Here is a 21608-nt window from a genome sequence, read left to right on the forward strand (position 1 = left end):
CGAGGAGGAAGCGCAAGCGCCGCTCGCTGGGGGAGGGCGCCCCAAGGTGCCCCCTCCCTCCCCTCCTCAGGGTCGTGTGGTTATGCAAAGTGACTCAGAGAGAGAGAGGGCGCCGTGCGCGCAGCGTCTTGTGCCAAGTGTTTTGGATGCGCCTGACAGAGACAGAGCGCGCCCTGCTCTCCAGCCACACACGCGCAGAGGCACCGCCACCACCACACCTCTCCTCCTCCTCCTCCTCCTCTCCGCCTGGCTATCTCGGAGCCGCAGAGCCAGGCAGACTCCGCCAGTAGCAGCACCAGCACCAACGACTGCGAGAGGAGGAGGAGGAGACGCCAGAGACCCCGCAGCGTGACGAAGGCGCACCGTCCCCGTCCTCTCTCTATCCAGACGCGCGCGCGCGTTCCAGCGAAACCAGCAGCCGGCCGAACGCGAGCGAGCGAGAGCCGTTCTGCCGTTGAGGGAAAGACCCGCCGGCTCCTCTCTCTGCCTCCGTCTCTTGCGCGCGTGTCTCTCGTCTCTCGCCCCGGCGCGCATCCCTCCGGCCTCCTTCTCCTTCCCGTGCGTCTTTTCTCCCACCACCATCACCAAGAGCCACCATGGCGAAGGAGCTCGTCCGGAAAAGGGGCTTCAACTGCAGGCGCTTCCTGAAGAACAACTGGCTCCTCCTGGCCACCATCCTCGCCGTGGTGCTGGGTGAGTTGGCGGGCAAGGGAAGAAGAGGGGGAAGGAAGGAAGGAAGGGGGGAGGAAGGCAGGCAGGCAGGCAGGCGAAGGAAGCTGGAGCGTCGCGGGGGCGCGTGGAAACCTCTTTCATCATTGGGGGGGGGGGGAAGGCAGCCCTTCCCTTTGGAGGGAATCCTTGGCGGCTGCTCTGGGTCAAGTCTGCCTCCTTCCAGCCGTGTGCAGTAGTCTTCCTTAAGGTGGGGTTGTAAGCAGGAAAATAGAAAATGACAAGAAATAGTTCCACTTGCTTAACATTGAAGATGTATATGTGAATACACACAGAGAGACGTGTATATATAGGAACAAAGAAGATTAGATAGATAGATAGATAGATAGATAGATGATAGATAGATAGATAGATAGATAGATAGATAGACACACACACACACACACCAGGGGCGAAACAAGGCTTTATTTCACCCTGCTCAAAGACCCAGCTTGGCACACACACACACCCATGTGCATTTGCGTACACACAGGTTGGGAGCATCAATGGTTTCCCTCTGGAGGCTTCACACAGGGCAAAAAAACCCCTGGCTACCCCCCCCCCCATAGCTACGGCTCTACACACAGACAGACAGACAGACAGACAGACAGACATGCTAAACAAATGTTCAGCCACCATGGGAGAAATGTAGCGTTGTATTATGAGCATCCTAGAAATGTAACCCAGCTGGGATTGGTTCCGGGACTTAAAAAGGACCCCTGCTATCATTTGGGCAGGATTGCAGTCTATCTCTTCTAAGCTCTTTGCCAAACCCCCAGCTGAGCTTAATAATACCTAGTACACACACACCCCTCGAATATCACATGATGAAGGTGGATAGGTGTTTTCCTCGAGGAGAGCCCTTTCCAAAAGAATGAATATCTCCCTGGAAACAGATGCAGATTTGTTCTTTGTGGGGTGGATGGAGCTTTCCTCAGCCCTGTTGCAAGAAAGGAAAGAGCTGGCAGTGAGCAAATCTTTGCCACTGTGATGAAATGGTACTAATGTTTAAGTGCTGATCTGGCATTCGTTGAGCATCTATAGAATGTTGATAAAATTAAAACACCATGGCTCCTGAGTCGAAATACGTTTACTCAGGTGTAAGTCCCACTAAGTTCAACCAGACTTGGCAAGTATTTTAAGAAAACAGGAAACCTTAAGGAGAGCTGATTGCCCAGGTCTAGCCCCTTTGCAGATCATTAAATCATTCTTCATCTCAGCAATCATTGACTTGTCCTATACTAGTAACTGGCCCCGCATGATCCTAGTAATCTTGGAAAGGAGGCTCATTTCAGAAATGTTTGCTTCCAAGTAAAGCTTATTAGGATCATAACTGAAGTAAGGGAAAGATGACCATTTTGTGAATGCTGCATAGGAGCTGTGTAGCCTGATTTACATTATATTTACTTGCAAATAAACCCTGCTGAGTTCAAAGGAACTTGCTACTTGTCAAGTAGGTTTAGGATTGCAGGAGAGCCTAACCACCTGTACTCAGATGTAGGTGGCTCTGTATTTGTTTGTTTGTTTGTTTGTTTGATAAAAGTTATATACTGCTTGGTTGTAGAAAAACCCCTCAAAGCAGTGTTAAATGGAACTCACTCCCAAATAAATGCGAAAAGCACTGCAGCCTCTGTTTCCCTTCCTTCCAGGAAGAATGATCCCCATTCTCTTTCTTAAATCTCCCAAGACACCTCTAGTATGTGAAGTTATTTCTGTGTATTTTTTTAAAACTAGAAACAGACAAGTATTTTTGTATATAAGCTGTACACTCTCAATCCAGCACGAATTGCCTCACTGTCAAAAAGTATAAAGCACCCTTGGTGATTATTTCCAGCCAGGATTTGTTAAATAATTCATTTCAGTAATCTCATTTACTTGACTGCATTCAGTTATTGGTATTACTCTGGCTGTTAGAAGTGTAAATCACGCTTATCTAACCAACATCATTCTCATGCAATATTAATATTTGTTAAATGCCATCCGTTCAGTGCATTTCATAATGATGTGGGCAAATTAATACTAGAGACAAACATGCCTCTTCCCTCTCCATTTCTCTCAATACTGGTTTCCCACAACCTCAGTATTCCGCAAGTAAGTCATGGTGCCGTAAAAAGACAAACAGCAGTGCTATTTTTCGTGAAGAAATTAAATCAATATAAATATTGCGGGCATATAAATTCCTTTTGAAGTAAGTTTGTTTACTTTAGTGTTACAATTATATCCCACATTTGTTGTTGTTTAGTCGTTTACTCGTGTCCGACTCTTCATGACCCCATGGACCAGAGCACGCCAGGCACTCCTGTCTTCCACTGCCTCCCGCAGTTTGGTCAAACTCATGCTGGTAGCTTCGAGAACACTGTCCAACCACCTCGTTCTCTGTCGTCCCCTTCTCCTTGTGCCCTCCATCTTTCCCAACATCAGGGTCTTTTCCAGGGAGTCTTCTCTTCTCATGAGGTGGCCAAAGTATTGGAGCCTCAGCTTCAGGATCTGTCCTTCCAGTGAGCACTCAGGGCTGATTTCCTTAAGAATGGATAGGTTTGATCTTCTTGCAGTCCATGGGACTCTCAAGAGTCTCAATTCAAAAGCATCCATTCTTCAGCGATCAGTCTTCTTTATGGTCCAGCTCTCACTTCCATATCCCACATTTATTTCCTCCAAATAGTTCAGTGGGTTACATTTCATCCTCACAGCAACTGTGTGTCGTAGGTTAGGCTGAGAGAGGGCAACTGGCCCAAGGTCATTCAGGGAGATTCATGGCTGACTGAGGATTGAACCCTGGTCTCCTACGTCCTAGTCTGATTGGGGGTTTAGGGTGCAACCTTAACCCAAGATCCACCAGTGAGTTCGACTGCAGTAGATCTCTGGCTCAGTCAGCTGAGGCTGCAGTGGTTTAAGTCCCCAACCCGAGCTTAGCTGGAGATGCACTGATGCAAAATGCTCGTCTTGTCTCAGACGGCGCTCAGCCAGCCGACCCAAAGCTGACTGGATCGAGGCTGGTGTTAAGTCCCTAGGAAAGCATGTTGGGGACAGGGACAGGCAGGGAAGAGACTTCATAGGAACCCTAACTCTGTTCATCTCAATCATGTGGCCTAGCAGCCTAGCAGAACTTATGTCAGCAAAAAAAGGGGTGCTGTAAGTCACACTCTTAATTTACGGCTTGTTTAAGGCTATTACAGTGGTACCTCGGGTTAAGTACTTAATTCGTTCCGGAGGTCCGTTCTTAACCTGAAACTGTTCTTAACCTGAGGTATCACTTTAGCTAATGGGGCCTCCTGCTGCCACCTCACCCCCGGAGCACGATTTCTGTTCTCATCCTGAAGCAAAGTTCTTAACCCGAGGTACTATTTCTGGGTTAGCAGAGTCTGTAACCTGAAGCGTATGTAACCCAAGGTACCACTGTATTTTAAGGCTTCCCTCAATACGGGGTTGGGCTCTCTCGGTTGGCAGTAGCCTTGCTCCCAAATGGGGTTTGGATCTGGCTTACCGTAAAGGTAAAGGGACCCCTGACCATTAGGTCCAGTCGTGGCTGACTCTGGGGTTGCAGCGCTCATCTCGCTTTATTGGCCGAGGGAGCCGGCGTACAGCTTCCAGATCATGTGGCCAGCATGACTAAGCCGCTTTTGGCGAACCAGAGCAGCGCACGGAAATGCCGTTTACCTTCCTGCCGGAGCGGTACCTATTTATTTACTTGCACTTTGACGTGCTTTTGAACTGCTAGGTTGGCAGGAGCAGGGACCGAGCAACGGGAGCTCACCCCGTCGTGGGGATTCGAACTGCTGACCTTCTGATCGGCAAGTCCTAGGCTCTGTGGTTTATCCCACCGCACCACCCACGTCCCTCCTGGCTTACCTTAGGCTGACTTAAATTAAGACAGGGTCATTAAGCTGGCTTCCCATAGTTAGAATTGCTCCTTTAACCATCAGAAATAGCAAAAGATGAGCCTTACAGTTCAGTGTACACTTGCTTAGAAATATGGAACTACTTTTGAATGTGTCTAGGCTCTAGTTTTGCGTATTCTCAGAACTGATCTAGAAAGGCAAAGGAGCATGCATCTGGACTGTGTATGCATATTTAAAAGGTAAAGGACCCCTGATAGTTAAGTCCAGTCGTGAACGACTCTGGGGTTGCGGCACTCATCTCGCTTTACTGGCTGAGGGAGCCGGCGTTTGTCCACAGGCAGTTTTTGCAGGTCATGTGGCCAGCATGACTAATCCGCTTCTGGCGAAACCAGAGCAGCGCATGGAAACGCTGTTTACCTTCCCGCCAGATTGGTACCAATTTATCTATTTGCACTTTGACATGCTTTCGAACTGCTAGGTTGGCAGGAGCAGGAACCGAGCAACGGGAGCTCACCCCGTCACGGGGATTCGAACTGCCGACCTTCTCACTGGCAAGTCCTAGGCTCTGTGGTTTACACCAAATGTGTTGAATATATGCTATTTGGTAATTTATGGACCTAATAGGTATCTAAAGCCATTTGCACATAACAAAATACGTATTTTCTCAAAGTAATTGTTGAACTGAAATACAATTAAGAAGAAGTGATATTTTAGGGAGCAGGCTAGCAGGCGGGGCCCATTATTTACATCATAGGAGCCTACACAACACAAACCACTGTTGCTGTATGTAGGTTTTATTTTATTTCTTTTTTATCTTATGTTTTGGAAATGTACATCCAGGGTTTTTTTCCCTTTAATTTTTTTGGGGGGCCCCAAGAGAGTAGGGCCCTAAACTATAGCTTGTTTAGCTTATACGTAAATCCGGCACTGACTTTAGGACACCTGTTGTGGGGAGAATTTGACTGGACTTAATCGTCCAGGGGTCATTTACCTTTTGGGGGTGAGAAGAGTGTCTCTGGAGTCATTTTTATATCATTTGACAAAGCAAGTCATCCACTGGACTCTGCATACATGGCTCAGGATCTGTGCACAAGGGGTTTGAATACATCCTTTGTAAATTCTTATTCATTTTCTTTTGAACAACTCATCCCTGTGCCATAGGACATACTCCTTCAGAATCTTATCAGGTGACCTTGGAGGTTGCCGTTCGTTGTGGGGGGGGGTACACCATGGGATGTTGGAATGAGTTTCATAATTATTGGATCTTGGCTACAGTTCAGTTACTTTTCTGAGTTTTGTACATTCAGGATTTGATCCAGAAGGCAAATTCACACATGCAATGCTCATATTTTGATCTCCCCCACTGCATTCCTGCAGGGAGAAATTTAGAGATTTTAAACATACCTTTGAAGGGGGGAGTTGTAATCCCTCTCCACTGACCATGATTTAAAATAATACATACAAATAGAATCTACTGGCAAATTTGTTGTTTCTTCACTGTTTGTTTGCAAGTTACTTTATTTCTAAAGCAGCTATATATTTCACATGGAAGTCATTTTAGTTTTATATTTTCCTAAAGAAATCTACTTTAGATAAGTATTGTTGGTAAATTTTCCAGAAACTCATAGCATCAAATTTTAATGTATATAAACAATTTTATGTCCATACATTTGAACTCTAATAGATCTTTTAAAGGAAGCATGAAGATCTATTAGAATTGAAATGTATGGACATCATAAAATTGTCTCAATTTAGCAAAGAATTGGGCAATTAAAGGCCAAAATTGTGGGTATGGGTTAATGAAGAATAGTCTGGGTATGAAAATAGCTTTTCCATATAGCATTATATTAAGATCAATATGTACTGCTATACTTCAGTACTTCGGAACATTGTTAAGGATAACTGCTATGCTTAGTGTATTTTTGGTATTTGGGATGATAAAGCGTGTCATACTTCAAAGAAACCAGTTAAATTGCTTTTCTGGTACAAGGACATGCCCTTGTGTGCAATTTTAATTTTTTTGGGGTGGGGGGAAATATATGACAACAACATTTCAATTAGAACCCTTTTCATAGCTGAAAGTGTAATCACACTTTTTTCAAGGTAAATTACAAAATACAGTTCCATCCTTCCTTAGTTCAATCAAACACTATTTGATGTTTGGGGACTTAATTTGCTTGAGGTTCTTAAAAATAATTAAATTATTAAGTAAAAAGGAAAAAGAAAAGAATGCTTCTGTGGAAGCTTTCAAAACTTTTGCAACCAAGCTTTGAGTGAGCAGTAGTGCAGTAGCTGAACTGTATACAACTAATATACATAATCTACTGCAGGCTTCCTCAACCTTGGCCCTCCAGATGTTTTTGGCCTACAACTCCCATGATCCCTAGCTAGCAGGACTAGTGGTCAGGGATGATGGGAACTATAGTCTCAAAACATCTGGAGGGCTGAGGTTGAGGAAGCCTGAACTACTGTGAACTGTATAACTATGATTCAGCTTCTTCTTTGTCTTGACAGAATGTTTCCCCATTAAGAGTCAGGGCAAAGCTTTTGTCTACAATGACTGCACCAAGCTAGCAGTGTTGGTCAGTGGAATGGAAGAAAGGAAGTAAACATCTGCTCTGGGAAATCCAAACTTCCATTAATCTTGACTCAGCCCTCCAGATGGTTTGGGACTACAATTCCCATCACCCTGACCACTGGTCCTATCAGCTAGGGTGATGGGAGTTGTAGTCCCAAAACATCTGGAGGGCCGAGTTTGCCTATGCCTGGTCTTGACATTAAGTACGGCCTTAATGTGAAGATTTCACATTGGTTGAAACCAAGAAATTGCAACTCCATTGCAAATTCTATTTCCATGTGAGCCCTCTCTTGGCAGACTGAGCAATTGCATTATGTTCATGACCTGGTGCAGATGTTGTAAGAACTACTACACTCATCAGTGGTAGAGTCATAAGTAGAGGTAGGGAAGGAATTCAATTCAGTTTGCATTTAAAGTGGAACCTACCTAACTTGCAGTTAGGTTGGCAGTTCGAATCCCCATGACGGGGTGAGCTCCCGTTGTTCAGTCCCTGCTCCTGCCAACCTAGCAGTTCGAAAACACGTCAAAGTGCAAGTAGATAAATAGGTACCGCTCCAACGGGAAGGTAAACAGCATTTCAGTGCGCTGCTCTGGTTCACCAGAAGCAGCATAGTCATGCTGGCAACATGACCCAGAAGCTGTCTGTGGACAAACGCCGGCTCGCTCGGCCAGTAAAGCGAGATGAGCACCACAACCCCAGAGTCGTCCGCAACTGGACTTAACGGTCAGGGGTCCCTTTACCTTTAAGCTACTGAAGGTAATGGGACCCTTTATATGTCCAGCTGTCCTTTGTCTACAGCAAATGGTCGCTGCTTTTTGTGTTGAATATATGCTATATGGTAATTTATGGGCCTAATAGGTATCTAAAGCCATTTGCACATAACAAAATATGTATTTTATCAAAGTAATTGTTGAAAAGTCCATGCAGAATGCAAAGTCCATGCAGAATGTAGGCACCCTATCTATAGAAATGAGCAAACTGGTGATATTTTAGGGATCAGGCTAGCAGGCGGGGCCCATTGCTTACATCATCGGAGCCTACACAACACAAACCACTGTTGCTGTATGTAGGTTTTATTTTATTTGTTTTTTATCTTATATTTTGGAAATGTACATCCAGGTTTTTTTCCTTTAAGTTTTTTGGGGCCCCCAAGAGAGTGGAGCCCTAAGTTATAACTTGTTTAGCTTATACGTAAATCTGGCACTGCCCTTACACATTTGTGGAGGCATGTATGAACCTTTCAACAGGCATTATCCAGTGAGTTTCTATATCATTCGAGCAACCACACTCCACAGAGTATTCTGAATAGCAACAGCCCTACAGTGGTACCTCAGGTTAAGTACTTAATCCGTTCCGGAGGTCCGTTCTTAACCTGAAACTGTTCTTAACCTGAAGCACCACTTTAGCTAATGGGGCCTCCTGCTGCTGCCGCACTGCTGGAGCACAATTTCTGTTCTCATCCTGAAGCAAAGGTCTTAACCCAAAGTACTATTTCTGGGTTAGCGGAGTCTGTAACCTGAAGCGTATGTAACCTGAAGCATCTGTAACTCGAGGTACCACTGTACTTGGAAGATGCAACATCCCTGAAACTCCAGTGCTTCTTTGCAAGATGTTTTGACAGCTGTGCATTTGTTTTGCTATAAACTGCTAATATAGAAAAAGCCCCACCCCCACCCCATGGCTGTAATGGCATTTGAAAACGGATCAGTGAATAGCAGTGCAGGATTTATTTATTTATTTTGAAAAGAATCTGGTATAGAAAGGTTTTAGATTTAACAAAAAAAATTCCCATCCGGAATTGTGAGGATTTAATTCACAAACAAACTGAGCTCTAATTTTATTTGTACATCTATGGGTAATATATATTCATTACTGGCCAAGGGCAGTAATTTGCCAGAACAGGAAGCCCTTAACACCAGAATTCCCAGATGGGCTCCCTCCATACATTTATAAATCTGATAGTTGCCATAAGAACCATTATTTCAGAGAAAACACAGCACTGGGAAGCCGCCTCCAGCTCAAGAATCACAGGCACATGGTGTCAGTGTGCTGAAAAACAGAGATGACTGGGGTGTAAAGCACAGAAGGACTGCTTTGCTTTAAAGACAAATTTACAGATACAGGGACAGAAATCTTGGGATTCCATAGTAAAGTCCTAATAATTTCATATGCTGTGCAATGCCCAGAACATTTTAAATGGTTGATGATATTAATAGTGGGTAATATCATCAACCATTACCATCAATCATCAAAAGAGAGACACTTTTGACTATAGTATGCTGCAGGCAGTGATGATGATGATGATGATGATAAATTTGAATACCATATTTTTTGCTCTATAAGACTCCCTTTTTCCCTCCTAAAAAGTAAGGGGAAATGTTGTGTGCGTCTTATGGAGCAAATGCAGACTGCACAGCTATCACAGAAGCCAGAACAGCACTGTGCAGCGATCCCTCTTGCTGTTCTGGCTTCTGAGATTCAGAATATTTTTCTTCTTGTTTTCTTCTTCCAAAATCTAGGTGCGTCTTGTGGTATGGTGCATCTTATAGAGCGAAAAATACGGTAATAAAACAAAGAGGGGGGGGGGAATCTCTCCAATGTAAGTTTCATTCACCAGCCTTCCAACCTACCACAAGTAGCCAGAAAATTCCAAAGCAGCAATAAATCTTGCAACCGGCTTGCTGCGACTCCCAGCAATTAGTGCTTGCTGAACTCAGAGCCACGTACCTCATCAATCAATGAGACAGTCCTCTGATATGCACACAGCCATCTCTGGATCTCTGGGCCCATAACCATTGTCAGAACACACAGGGGGGCATCACACAGCCCCCTCACTGAGACAGACCTCTCCGGGCATCCTCCTCTGGAGCGCAACCTGGGGCGCTCATAACTCTGCAGTCCCGGTGCGCAGCAGCGACATGTATCCGAAGATATATGCACACTCAAACAGCAGAGTAAAGCTGGAAGCTCAAGCTATGAGGTGTGACATCTAAGTAATTTATTAAGCGATATATACAGGACAAAGCAGGGACGTGGGTGGCACTGTGGGTTAAACCACAGAGCCTAGGACTTGCCGATCAGAAGGTCGGCAGTTCGAATCCCCACGATGGGGTGAGCTCCCGTTGCTCGGTCCCAGCTCCTGCCACCCTAGCAGTTTGAAAGCACGTCAAAGTGCAAGTAGATAAATAGGTACTGCTCTGGCAGGAAGGTAAACAGCATTTCAGTGTGCTGCTCTGGTTCGCCAGAAGCGGCTTAGTCATGCTGGCCACATGACCCAAAAGCTGTACGCCGGCTCCCTCAGCCAATAAAGCGAGATGTGTGCCGCAACCCTACAGTCGGTCACAACTGGACCTAATGGTCAGGGGTCCCTTTACGTTTACAAGACAAAGCAACCATGGTGTCCTCTCACATCTTCTCCAGGAGAGAGAGAAAAAGTACAAAAGTACAATCCAACGGAAGAGATAGAACTGGCTTCCATTTCCCTCACTTTCCAAGCACGGAATGTAAACACAGACATGTGATGTAATAATCACACGTCCAGCAACGGGAGAGAATGAAAATGCTGACAGTTATTGCGACTTCTGGGCTAACGGGTTAGTTGTTTACCGGCAGCTGTATTCCCTGGGGTCAACGGTGGAGGAAGCCGCTTGGGCTCCTGGGGCGGTGCACCCAGGGGCTGGGCGAGCCTCCCATAGGAGCGGGGTGCACCGCGGGGCCTCCGGAGTCTGCCTGCCTCCTCCCACTCAGCCGCCCTACAGCTGGGAGGGAGGCAGCGGGTGGACGATTTGGGTAGCGCGGAGCCGGCACCGCCCAAGTCACCACGTCACTCCCAGAAGAGACATGTGGCTCGGGCGCACTGCAGGCCCCGCAGTGAGTTCCGCCCGACATTTTATCACCCCCCTCAGTGGTGACACCTGGGGTGGACCACACCCACACCCCTTCCTCCACTACAGATTTAAAGGGGCTTAAATATCCCCTCTCCAGTGTGATGTAGTGGTTAAGAGCGGTAGACTCATAATCTTGTGAACCGGGTTCGCGTCTCCGCTCCTCCGCATGCAGCTGCTGGGTGACCTTGGGCCAGTCACACTTCTCTGAAGTCTCTCAGCCTCACTCACCTCACAGAGTGTTTGTTGTGGGGGAGGAAGAGAAAGGAGAATGTTAGCCGATTTGACTCCTTCGGGTAGTGATAAAGCGGTATATCAAATCCAAACTCTTCCTCTTCTTCCAGCTACAGGAGAGCTTTGCATCTGCTGCACATCACAGTCTCCATTTGAACAAAGCCTATACTCCAAGAGATCAGGTCTATACCCCACAAAACCAAATATAATAAAAAGTTCTAAGAAGTTACATAAAAACTATTATAAAAACAATGATCTTTCATTTTTAAAAATCCTAAAGACCAGAACAAACTGTGTACCACAAATGAAACTGAGCGATGTAAATAATTTGGTTAAAAGTGTTTTCACAAGGTAGAATGTTTGAAAATTACCATACTATGCCATGTGTGAGATAATGTGTCTATAACTATGCTAAGAGCAATAAGCAGAAAACAAAATCCACTCTAGAATAATAAGAGAAACTCCTTGCGTGAAAGTTATTTTCACTCAAGATATCATTAAGTGTTTTCAGTTATATTTTTGACATTGCTTTCCTTTCCCTGGACTGACTGCAAGTGCTTATAAAATAGGGCGACTCAACTTTAGGAATGAATTTGTACGTAGAAAACCTGGTTAACATATGGCCAACTATTCCAAAAGGCTTATTATGAAACTACCATCCAACATGTATTCATATACATTTGTTTCCTTTGGCTATATGTACAAATACAATAATAATAATAATAATTTGAAATTTACTATGTGCAGACCAGACATTCTGAGTAAAGTATGATAGTCTGGGGGTGTAAGGAGAGGATTCAGTTTCTTCCTGCTGTGATACTGAGGAAGATAAAATGCACAGAATGTCACCGCCCGCTAGACCGCTTCCTTAAACAACTGAGATGCTTTGTGTTGCTTCCTTTTCATCATGTAGCATAACGTACTTCATTAAAACAAAATAAATTTAGCATGTCAATGAGAAAAGAGCGCTGAAAGAATGTGTCTTTCTTTATCCAAGGCAGATGACAGATGGCTTCATCTGAAAGCTTCACGTTTGGGCTGAAACATTCTTGAGAAAATGTCTGTCTCTCCAGAACAAAAGCATAGAGAACTGAAGCCCAACTCATTTCCTTTTCTTTATATTTTTGTGTGTATAAGCAGACTGCTCCGTTTCCAAACTTTATGTTGCCTAGACACACGCGGAAAACGTATTTGATGGGTTGGAACAATGGGGCAGCTTCAGGAGACGCTGGTGGTTTCAAACCATGTGATTGGTGGCTAGGTGCAGCTTTTGAGCATGCTCCAAGGTGAGGCATGAGCCAGTGAGAACAACAGGAAAAATGCTTCCATCATTGAGTTGCCTCACAGGTCCGTACACCTGAAGGAACCTTCTGCCATCTTTGAATAACATACAGTGGTACCTCGGGTTAAGTACTTAATTCGTTCCGAAGGTCCGTTCTTGACCCGAAACTGTTCTTAACCTGAGGTACCACTTTAGTTAATGGGGCCTCCTGCTGCCGCTGCGCTGCCACCACACGATTTCCGTTCTCATCCTGGGGCAAAGTTCTTAACCCGAGGTACTATTTCTGGGTTAGCGGAGTTAGTAACCCGAAGCGTTTGTAACTCAAGGTACCACTGTACTTGTGAAGAACAAACATTTCCAGCACTGTAATAATTTGCTTTATGCCGATTAAAATTATATTCAAAACATGATTTCATTCTTCCTCCCCCCTCCCAAATACTAAATCTTGTTTTGTATTTCACTCTTACCTCTTAGGCATTGGATTGGGTGTTGCCGTTAGGGAATATGGAAATCTCTCCAATCTGGATAAATTTTACTTCGCCTTTCCGGGAGAAGTTCTGATGAGGATGCTGAAGCTAATCATATTGCCATTAATTATATCAAGTATGATAACAGGTAAGACCAAATATATATATATATATTCTTATTTCTGTAAATAAAATCTGTTTGGTTAAAAAATAGCATTAAGCATTTAAAACTTTACTTCCACGACTTTCAAATGTAACATTTCTCAAGTCTTACACTGATGCTATTTTAAGAATATAATGTAATAATTATTTATTATTTATTATTTATCCCCCGCCCATCTGGCTGGGTTTTCCCTGCCACTCTGGGCGGCTCCCAACAGAATATTAAAAGCACAATAAAACATCAAACATTAAAAACTTCCCTAAACAGGGTTGCCTTCAGATGTCTTCTAAAAGTCAGATAGTTGTTTATCTCCTTGACATCTGATGGGAGGCCGTTCCACAGGGTGCCACCACCGAGAAGGTTCTCTGCCTGGTTCCCTGTAATATCAAAGCATTTCCTTCACCTCCTATTTCTAGATTATTGTTCCATAACAGGTTTTGGGAAGCTCAAACTTTGAAATTTACACAACTGTAGAGCAGGTTCTGAGCTCAGGGTTTCTCCTGAGGGCTCTTGTCTTTTGCCAGTTACATGCAGCTGCTCCACCAACTGCAACCAGTTCTCAACAGGGGTAGCCTAGCCATGCTCTAATAACCTCCCAAATTGAATTGCCAGGGGTGAGGGGAGGAGTCCCTAATCCCCTATCAATTTTCTCATCCTCTAAAATCATCTTATGAGATCCTCCTTCACGTAAACTCCCTGCCAGAGGTGGGGTGGTCAGAGGAAGGACCTTGTCAGACATGGCTCCCCAGTTATAAAATACCCTCCAAAGGAGTCACACCTGGCCACCAGTGCTGTTATCTTGTATGTACCAAGCAAAACTCTGGTTTTGCTTCTGGAAGGAAGAGCTGGGAGTGTTGATCCTTCCAAGTGGAAAGCAGATGTCTTGTGCTGTTTCAGAGTAACAACAAACCTTTGAGAAGTGAATACATTTTAGAGCTCCGGGATGCAGGTGGCGCTGTGGGTTAAACCACAGAGCCTAGGACTTGCCAGTCAGAAGGTCGGCGGCTCAAATCCCCGTGACGGGGTGAGCTCCCGTTGCTCGGTCCCTGCTCCTGCCAACCTAGCAGTACGAAAGCATGTCAAAGTGCAAGTAGATAAATAGGTACCGTTCCAGCAGGAAGGTAAACGCCGTTTCCGTGCACTGCTCTGGTTCGCCAGAAGCGGCTTAGTCATGCTGGCCACATGACCCGGAAGCTGTACGCCGGCTCCCTTGGCCAATAAAGTGAGATGAGCGCCACAACCCCAGAGTCGGCCCCAACTGGACCTAACGGTCAGGGATCCCTTTACCTTTAGTCAGAAGGCATAAACTGAAAGTAAATCATCCAGGAAGCTTAAAGAACCATCCTGTTAAGGCACGGCAGCATATCCTAAATGCTAGCGCCTTGTGATGACCAGCACACACCCCAAACTGTACCCTGGCATGTCGCCTTTTTGTCCCTAATGACGCTGAAGTTCTGCATTAGAACTGTGGGAAGAGAAAATCGAGTACAGTCATACCTTGGTTTTTGAACAGCTTAGTTCTCAAACGTTTTGGCTCCCAAACACTGCGAACCCGGAAGTGACAAAACCCAGTTTGCAAACTATTTTTGGAAGCTGAACGTCCGACGTGGCTTCTGCTCTTCCGTTTGGCTGCAGGAGCTTCCTGCAGCCAATCAGAAGCCGCGCTTTGGTTTTGGAAGTTGAATGGACTTCAGGAACGGATTCCATTCGATTTCCAAGGTGTGAATGTACTGGATCTCACTCTCTGAAGCTGGAAGGGGATATCCAATATATCCTATGGGCCCAACACTCCTTCCCAGGGACCATTGGATTACATGCTCAGAAAGCAAAAACAAAAATGTATGCCATATTAATTATACATGAAGTGAACATCCAAAAGTGTTTAAACTTTTTTTTATGGAGGGGGTACCTAATAAAGGTGCACTTAACATGATTTAAATGTTTTATTCACAGAAATCCCAAGTTTTGCTTGATATTTTTTAAAAAAAAATGGGTACTTGTAAATATTTTAAAATATGACAACTCAGTAATGTACACTTCTGGTTTACTATTTAGGCTTCAGGTGGGGAAATTAAGAAGCTGGAAATTGCCGACATGTTAATTTTTGCTTACGTGAAGAGCTGTATACAGTGTGCTTCTTACAGATAGTCATCTGATAAAGTTACTTACAAATTTGATGTTGGAACCGACTAGTATTGTATCCATTTCCAGTTGTCCAATCCGGCAACATCTGCAGGGCACCCTGCTAGATACCTCTGCAAGAAAGTAGCTGTGGCTTTGCAGTGTGAGATATCTGAGTCGTCTTTGTAGGGATGTGTAAATAGGCAGAAGTTTGCATATTCTGAATTATTAAAAATCTTACAAGGAAAGGAAGAAAGTGTTCAGATCATTGGCGTGAAGTGGAAGGAAATGACTGTGATGAAGGGCATTGTTTGCCAAGCAGGACAAAGACTGGTGCTAAATGGAGTACTCATCTTTTCAAGCTAATTAGGACAGCTGAAAGGTAAAAGGACCCTGGACGGTTAAGTCCAATCAAAGGTGACTATGAGATTGCGGCGCTCATCTCACTTTCAGGCTGAGTGAGCCGGCGTTTGTCCGCAGACAGCATTCTGGTTCATGTGGCCAGCATGACTAAACCGCTACTGGCGCACGGAGGACTGTGACGAGTGCCAGAGCGCACGGAAACACCATTTACCTTCCTGCCACAGCTGTACCTATTTATCTACTTGCACTGGCATGCTTTCAAACTGCTAGGTTGGCAGGAGCTGGGACAGAGCAATGGGAGCTCATCCCATCATGCAGATTCGAACCGCCGACCTTCTGATCGGCAAGCCCAAGAGACTCAGTGGTTTAGACCACAGCACCACCTGCGTCCCTCAAGTTCAGAACTTAACAATCATAGAATCACAAAACTGTAGAGTTGGGTGAAGTGAAGGGCATGAGGCAGGAGTTGGTAATGCAGGTGCAAAGTTATTTTGGCACCTGTTTCTACCGCTTCATTTTCCCCTTGAACAATGTATAATGAAGGAGACAAAGGTCACAGACAGAGCACGGCAGACCACTGAGAAAGCCAAAGGTTAGATACAGGGCATGATGTTCAGACAGCTGTGGCTTGTCTGCAGATGGAAGTGTGCTCCACATCCGGCAGTCATTCCTTCAGTTTTTTTAGTTTTGGTGGCCCTTGATCTGGACACTAGACTTCTCTTGATGCAGTCTAGAATTGCATTAGCTTTTCTTTTCTTTTCTTTTTGTTGCTGCATCACACTGTTTACTCATGTTAAGCTTGTGGTCCACTAAGACCTCTAGATCCTTTCATATGCACTACTATCAAGCCAGGTGCCCTCACAAATCCTTCAGTAAGTCAAGATTCCGTCTTGTTCTGATAGTCATCAGATGAGAGTTAAAGGAGGAAATGGGTCGTGATTCATAGAAGACATGTCTAAATCCTCACAATCTTCTGGGAAGACAATGATTGTCTTAGTCTGAAATTTGCAAGGTGGTTGTGATGCAGTTTTCAAAGAGATGGTAATGTGATTGTTCTGTAATGTAGGCAAACTAGAATTTCCCCCTCATATTAGGTTATGTGGGTTGATCAGTTACACATCACATGCAACCTAGTTTGTGTGCAGGTTGCTTTTGAATTCCAGATCATCCACATCTTTCTGCTGACATGTTCACAAAGCACAACCACATTATACGTAGCAACCTGCTTTGCCGAACTGTACACTGAAGTGGTTGTGTGAATCAGTTCTTAAAGCACGTGCTCTTCAAGCAGAGCTCATTTTAATGTTTGATCGTGCTTGGTTAAGTAGTAACCACACTCTTCAATAGCGTGGCATGTGTGCTTGAGGTCATGTATTTTGTCTCCGCAGTCTATATCTCATGCAAGCACAACAAGCACCTATTGTCTGCCTCGGGAACTGGCCAAGTATGCAGTATGAAATCAATCTCTGTAGAGAGAGGATTTATGGTTTGATCATCAAATAGAGCAGTGTTGGCACAGGCAGTTAAAACAGGCCAGGCTTTTTTGCTGATCCTCTTTAATGACCAATTTATTGTGTGGGCTAAATGGAATGGAGGAAGAAATAGATTCTGTCAGTTTCCCTCTAATAGCTAGGTGACTTGTTCGGGCCTTGCTAGAAGCTCTGAGAAAGGGAGGAGGAGTATTGCTGATTCACACTCAGTGATGACTTTCAGATTTTGTCAGTGGCTAATTTCTGAAAGAGAACTGCTTTGAATTCAAGCCTGCCTGAAAGGCACACCCTTTTATCTTCTCCCTAATATCAGGTGTTTTGAGGGACTAACGCTGGTCACTCTGTGCAGAGAAGGAACTCTGCACATGTGCAGAGGCACACTTATCTTATTATCTCGCAACATCATTCAGAATACAAGCATTGCTCAAGTGAAATCTGGTTTTGGATCTCCATCTTAGTAATTTAGTGGGACCTTTAAAACACTGAAGGGACGTGGGTGGCACTTTGGGTTAAACCACAGAGCCTAGGACTTGCCGATCAGAAGGTCAGTGGTTTGAATCCCCGCGACAGCTCCCGTTGCTTGGTCCCTGCTCCTGCCAACCTAGCAGTTCGAAAGCACGTCAAAGTGCAAGTAGATAAATAGGTACCACTCCGGCGGGAAGGTAAACGGTGTTTCTGTGCACTGCTCTGGTTCGTCAGAAGCAGCTTAGTCATGCCAGTAAAAAGAGATGAGCACCGCAACCCCAGAGTCGTCTGCGACTGAACCTAATGGTCAGGGGTCCCTTTACCTTTAAAACACTGGAATGCTGACACATGGTGGTAGAAGTCAACGTGCCGAGGCACCGCCCCATAAAGAATATAGAACTGAGCTCTACAGCTTTGTACTGGGACATGATCACAATTCTGGCAACAGTGCAGGATAAGCCATTAACACACTATACTACACAAAACAAATGAAACACCGTGAAAATCCCAGAAATGAGAAGTAATCAACTAGAAATATTATCTTATAGAATTAAACTAAATAACAAAAATCAAAAAGTTTAAGGAAAAAATTTAAGGAAAAATTAGAAAAACCTAGAATTGAACAAAGCCTTAATCCTAGAATTGAACAAAGCCTTAATGGGATGCCGGCTACAAACCTCGTTTCACTGAACTATTCAGTTTCCTCAGAAGGAAATAGAGAAATCATAAACCTTAAAGGACCAAATTCAAAGAAAGGGGGTAAAACTCCCAAAAATTCTGAAGTATTATAAGTGAAGCAAAGCGCCGTAATAAAGAATTGAGTCCTCAATTCTTTATTACTGTACTTTGCTTCACCTAGGTCTACCTAGGATTATAATACTTAAGAATTTTTGGGAGTTTTACCCCCTTTCTTTGAATTTGGTCATTTAAGGTTTATAGTTAAGGGGATGTAGGACCAAGCCAGCCAGGACACTGAAGGCTGGAGGTAGAAGAGCTCCTACCGTAACTGCATATTTGTCCTTTTGCATAGAAGAAGGGCTGTGAGGAATGCACTGGCCCAGCAATTCAAACACAGCTTCTCTGCCAGAGTGCCTAGTGCCAACATGATCAAGTGATAAGATCTCCTTGCAATGGAGCTAGGGAACAGATCGGTCCTCTGTCCTTTGGTTATTTGTCCATAGGAATAGGTCTTCAGAGTCTTATCTCTCTGAAAACCACTGAAATGATGGGAATTTTTTTAGCAAAAGATCTTAACTATGAATGTATGTGATTGGTATGTAATGCAGACCTTGCTTATTAAATTGAGCTTGTTGCAGCTTTTCCCTATCTGGAAAACCTTGTGAAATTTGAACACTGTCCCAAGGTTTGCTTGATTTTGTATGTTTTTTAAGAAGCTTTATCTGTGTTGCTGAGCAATGAAATTTCTTAGCGTTAACAAATAGACAGAAGTACTTCCTTCTTGACTTCTGTTCCAAGAACATTTCTTAACAGAATTATTACTAAGTGGAAGAGGGAGGTTTAGTTTTTTTGAAAACAATAAGTGTCTCTTTGAGCATAATATAAGTCTGTGATTCACAAATCCTTCTTCATGGAAATGATGGAGGATTTTATGAGAATCCTGACCCTTTAAAAGGGTTCTTATGTTGCTCCTTATTGTCTCTTTCTTTTAATTTCATTTCTTTTGCGATTGCTGCACTCTCTTCTTTTGTGGTATTTTTTCTGTCCTTCACTTTGTTCTGCTTAAGTACTGCTTGCCCAGTAACTTGAAAGCTATAGCTCCAATCTTCAGATCCACATGTAATATAGTTCCCTGAAAACAGGCATGCGTTACCAACAAACAAACCTCATGAGCTTTCATGTTCCATTTCTGATTTGTATTTTTTTCATTGTGAGGGGTATATAATTTGCAATGTTGTATTTTTTTTAAAAAAAATGACAAGTAGAAAGTGAGGGGTTGGTTTTTTTAACCTAATTGCCCATAAAGCACAAAATGATTAATGCACCAATTATTCATATATTTCTGGAATGTATGGTTGTAGATTAGAAACTCCCCAAATAAGGTTTCTCTGTATGTTACCACTCCCCTTACTTTTCCGTCGATATTGACCTATTGGCTAGATCTTGTGCTGCTACAATTTCCTTGCTGCTATCGCTGTGGACTCTGTAACCAGTATAGTTGAACCTTTCCATGTCAAGAAAGCATGGTTTATCCCCAGCTGTTCCCCCCTATATGCAACAGCGCTTCCTTTACATTCATTGCCCATGGAGTTCCTTAGTTGTCCTGATTCAGATTGGGTTCTTGCAAACTTGTTTATGGATGCTGGTACTTCAGGGATGGGGAACTTGTAACTTGCCAGACGTTATTAAACTACAACTTCCATCTTTTCTTAACATTGGCTGTGCCGACTTAACTCTGATGGTAGCTGGAATCCAAAAATAGCTGGAGGACCACAGGTTTCTCCTCCCTGTTCCAGTGCAATATTAACCTCAGAAATACTATTTTTTCTTAAAGACTGAAAGTTCATGCTGAGGACTGCACAGACCACCATTTAAAGCTCATTATCCCATGTTGTAAGAATCATGGGAACTGTAGTTTTACATGTATGTATAATACCCAGCACCCTTAACAAACTAAGGTTCCCAGGATTCCTTGGTGGGTGCTTTAAATGCATGTTGTATACACAGCCACAAATTCAGACCCTGCCCACAAGAGATGTTGTTTCTTGTCAGTAGTTCTGAGAATTCTAGTGGAAATAATCCTGTCGTTTGTTATGAAAGAATTTAAGTTACAGTCGCTTCCCATCTCTTGGAGCAGGGGGGGGAGCAGTGGCGTAGCGTGGGTTGTCAGCACCCGGGGCAAGGCAAGTAATTTGCGCCCCCTAACCCGTGGATTTGCCCTAACCCCCAGATGTTGCGCCTGGTGCGGCCGGCCCCCCCTGCACCCCCCACGCTACGCCACTGGGGGGGAGTAGAGAGGAAATAGCCATTGATGAACCAGTGCTATGTCTTCCTGGCTATTTTTTATTTTTACAGTGGTACCTCGGGTTAAGAACTTAATTCGTTCTGGAGGTCTGTTCTTAACCTGAAACTGTTCTTAACCTGAAGCACCACTTTAGCTAATGGGGCCTCCCGCTGCCACTGCAGCACCACTGCACGATTTCTGTTCTAATCCTGAAGCAAAGTTCTTAACCCGAGGTAATATTTCTGGGTTAGCGGAGTCTGTAACCTGAAGTGTATGTAACCTGAAGCATCTGTAACCCGAGGTACCACTGTATTTTTAACCAATACGTTTCAGAGGCAAAGCCTCCTAGCCGTCATTGTACAGTGGTATCTTGGCTTACAAACACCTCGGGTTACAAACACTTCGGGTTACAAACACTTCGGGTTACAGACTCCACTAACCCAGAAGTAGTACCTCCAGTTAAGAACTTTACCTCAGGATGAGAACAGAACTCGCGTGCTGGCGGCGCGGCGGCAGCTGGAGGCCCCATTAGCTAAAGTGGTACCTCAGGTTAAGAACGGTTTCAGGTTAAGAACAGACCTCCGGAACGAATTAAGTTCATAATCAGAGGTACCACTGTACTATGTTCCTGTCTGAAATTCTGAAATGATGCCTTATTTCTAAAACTGATTAGTTTATTTTATTAGATAAAAAGACAGGCTAACATCCATCTCATGAAATAAATTTCCCATACCGCTGAGTCACTTTTAAAAGCAGTCAGATTTTCCTATGCAAGTGTGGCATGTACGACATAGAATAAAATGGCACAAACAGATACATTATCAGGATAGGATGCTGACTATCAGCCACAATGACCCAATGAGACCAGTATGCTCAGGGTAATACCATATTTACTTGAATCTAATGTTCCCCTTTTTTAGCCAAATTACGTTGCAAAAATTAAGGTGCGCATTAGATTTGACGGCACATTTACATCTGCCAGCAAATACATTTTTTGGTTTCCATGTTCTGAAAATTGAGGTGTGCATTAGATTTGATGGCGCATTAGACT

At 44.1% G+C, this 21608-nt stretch overlaps 1 protein-coding gene across 2 annotated transcripts in view; it reads left to right on the forward strand.

The window, feature by feature from the left end:
* The window catches only part of SLC1A1 (solute carrier family 1 member 1), a 40167-nt gene continuing 18559 nt past the window's right edge, over nt 1-21608 (forward strand). Inside the window, exons 1-2 of one of the 2 annotated variants that reach the window (XM_083593533.1) lie at nt 1-693; nt 13001-13141. In XM_083593533.1, coding sequence (XP_083449659.1) covers nt 597-693; nt 13001-13141 — 238 coding nt within the window. In that variant the 5' untranslated portion in view covers nt 1-596. Of the gene's footprint in view, nt 694-10674; nt 10720-13000; nt 13142-21608 lie in introns of those variants that run through there. The other variant, XM_083593534.1, reaches the window with a different exon arrangement.

This window comes from Podarcis filfolensis, assembly GCF_964270895.1.
Source record: "Podarcis filfolensis genome assembly, chromosome: 17".
Classification (NCBI taxonomy): Eukaryota; Metazoa; Chordata; class Lepidosauria; order Squamata; family Lacertidae; genus Podarcis; species Podarcis filfolensis.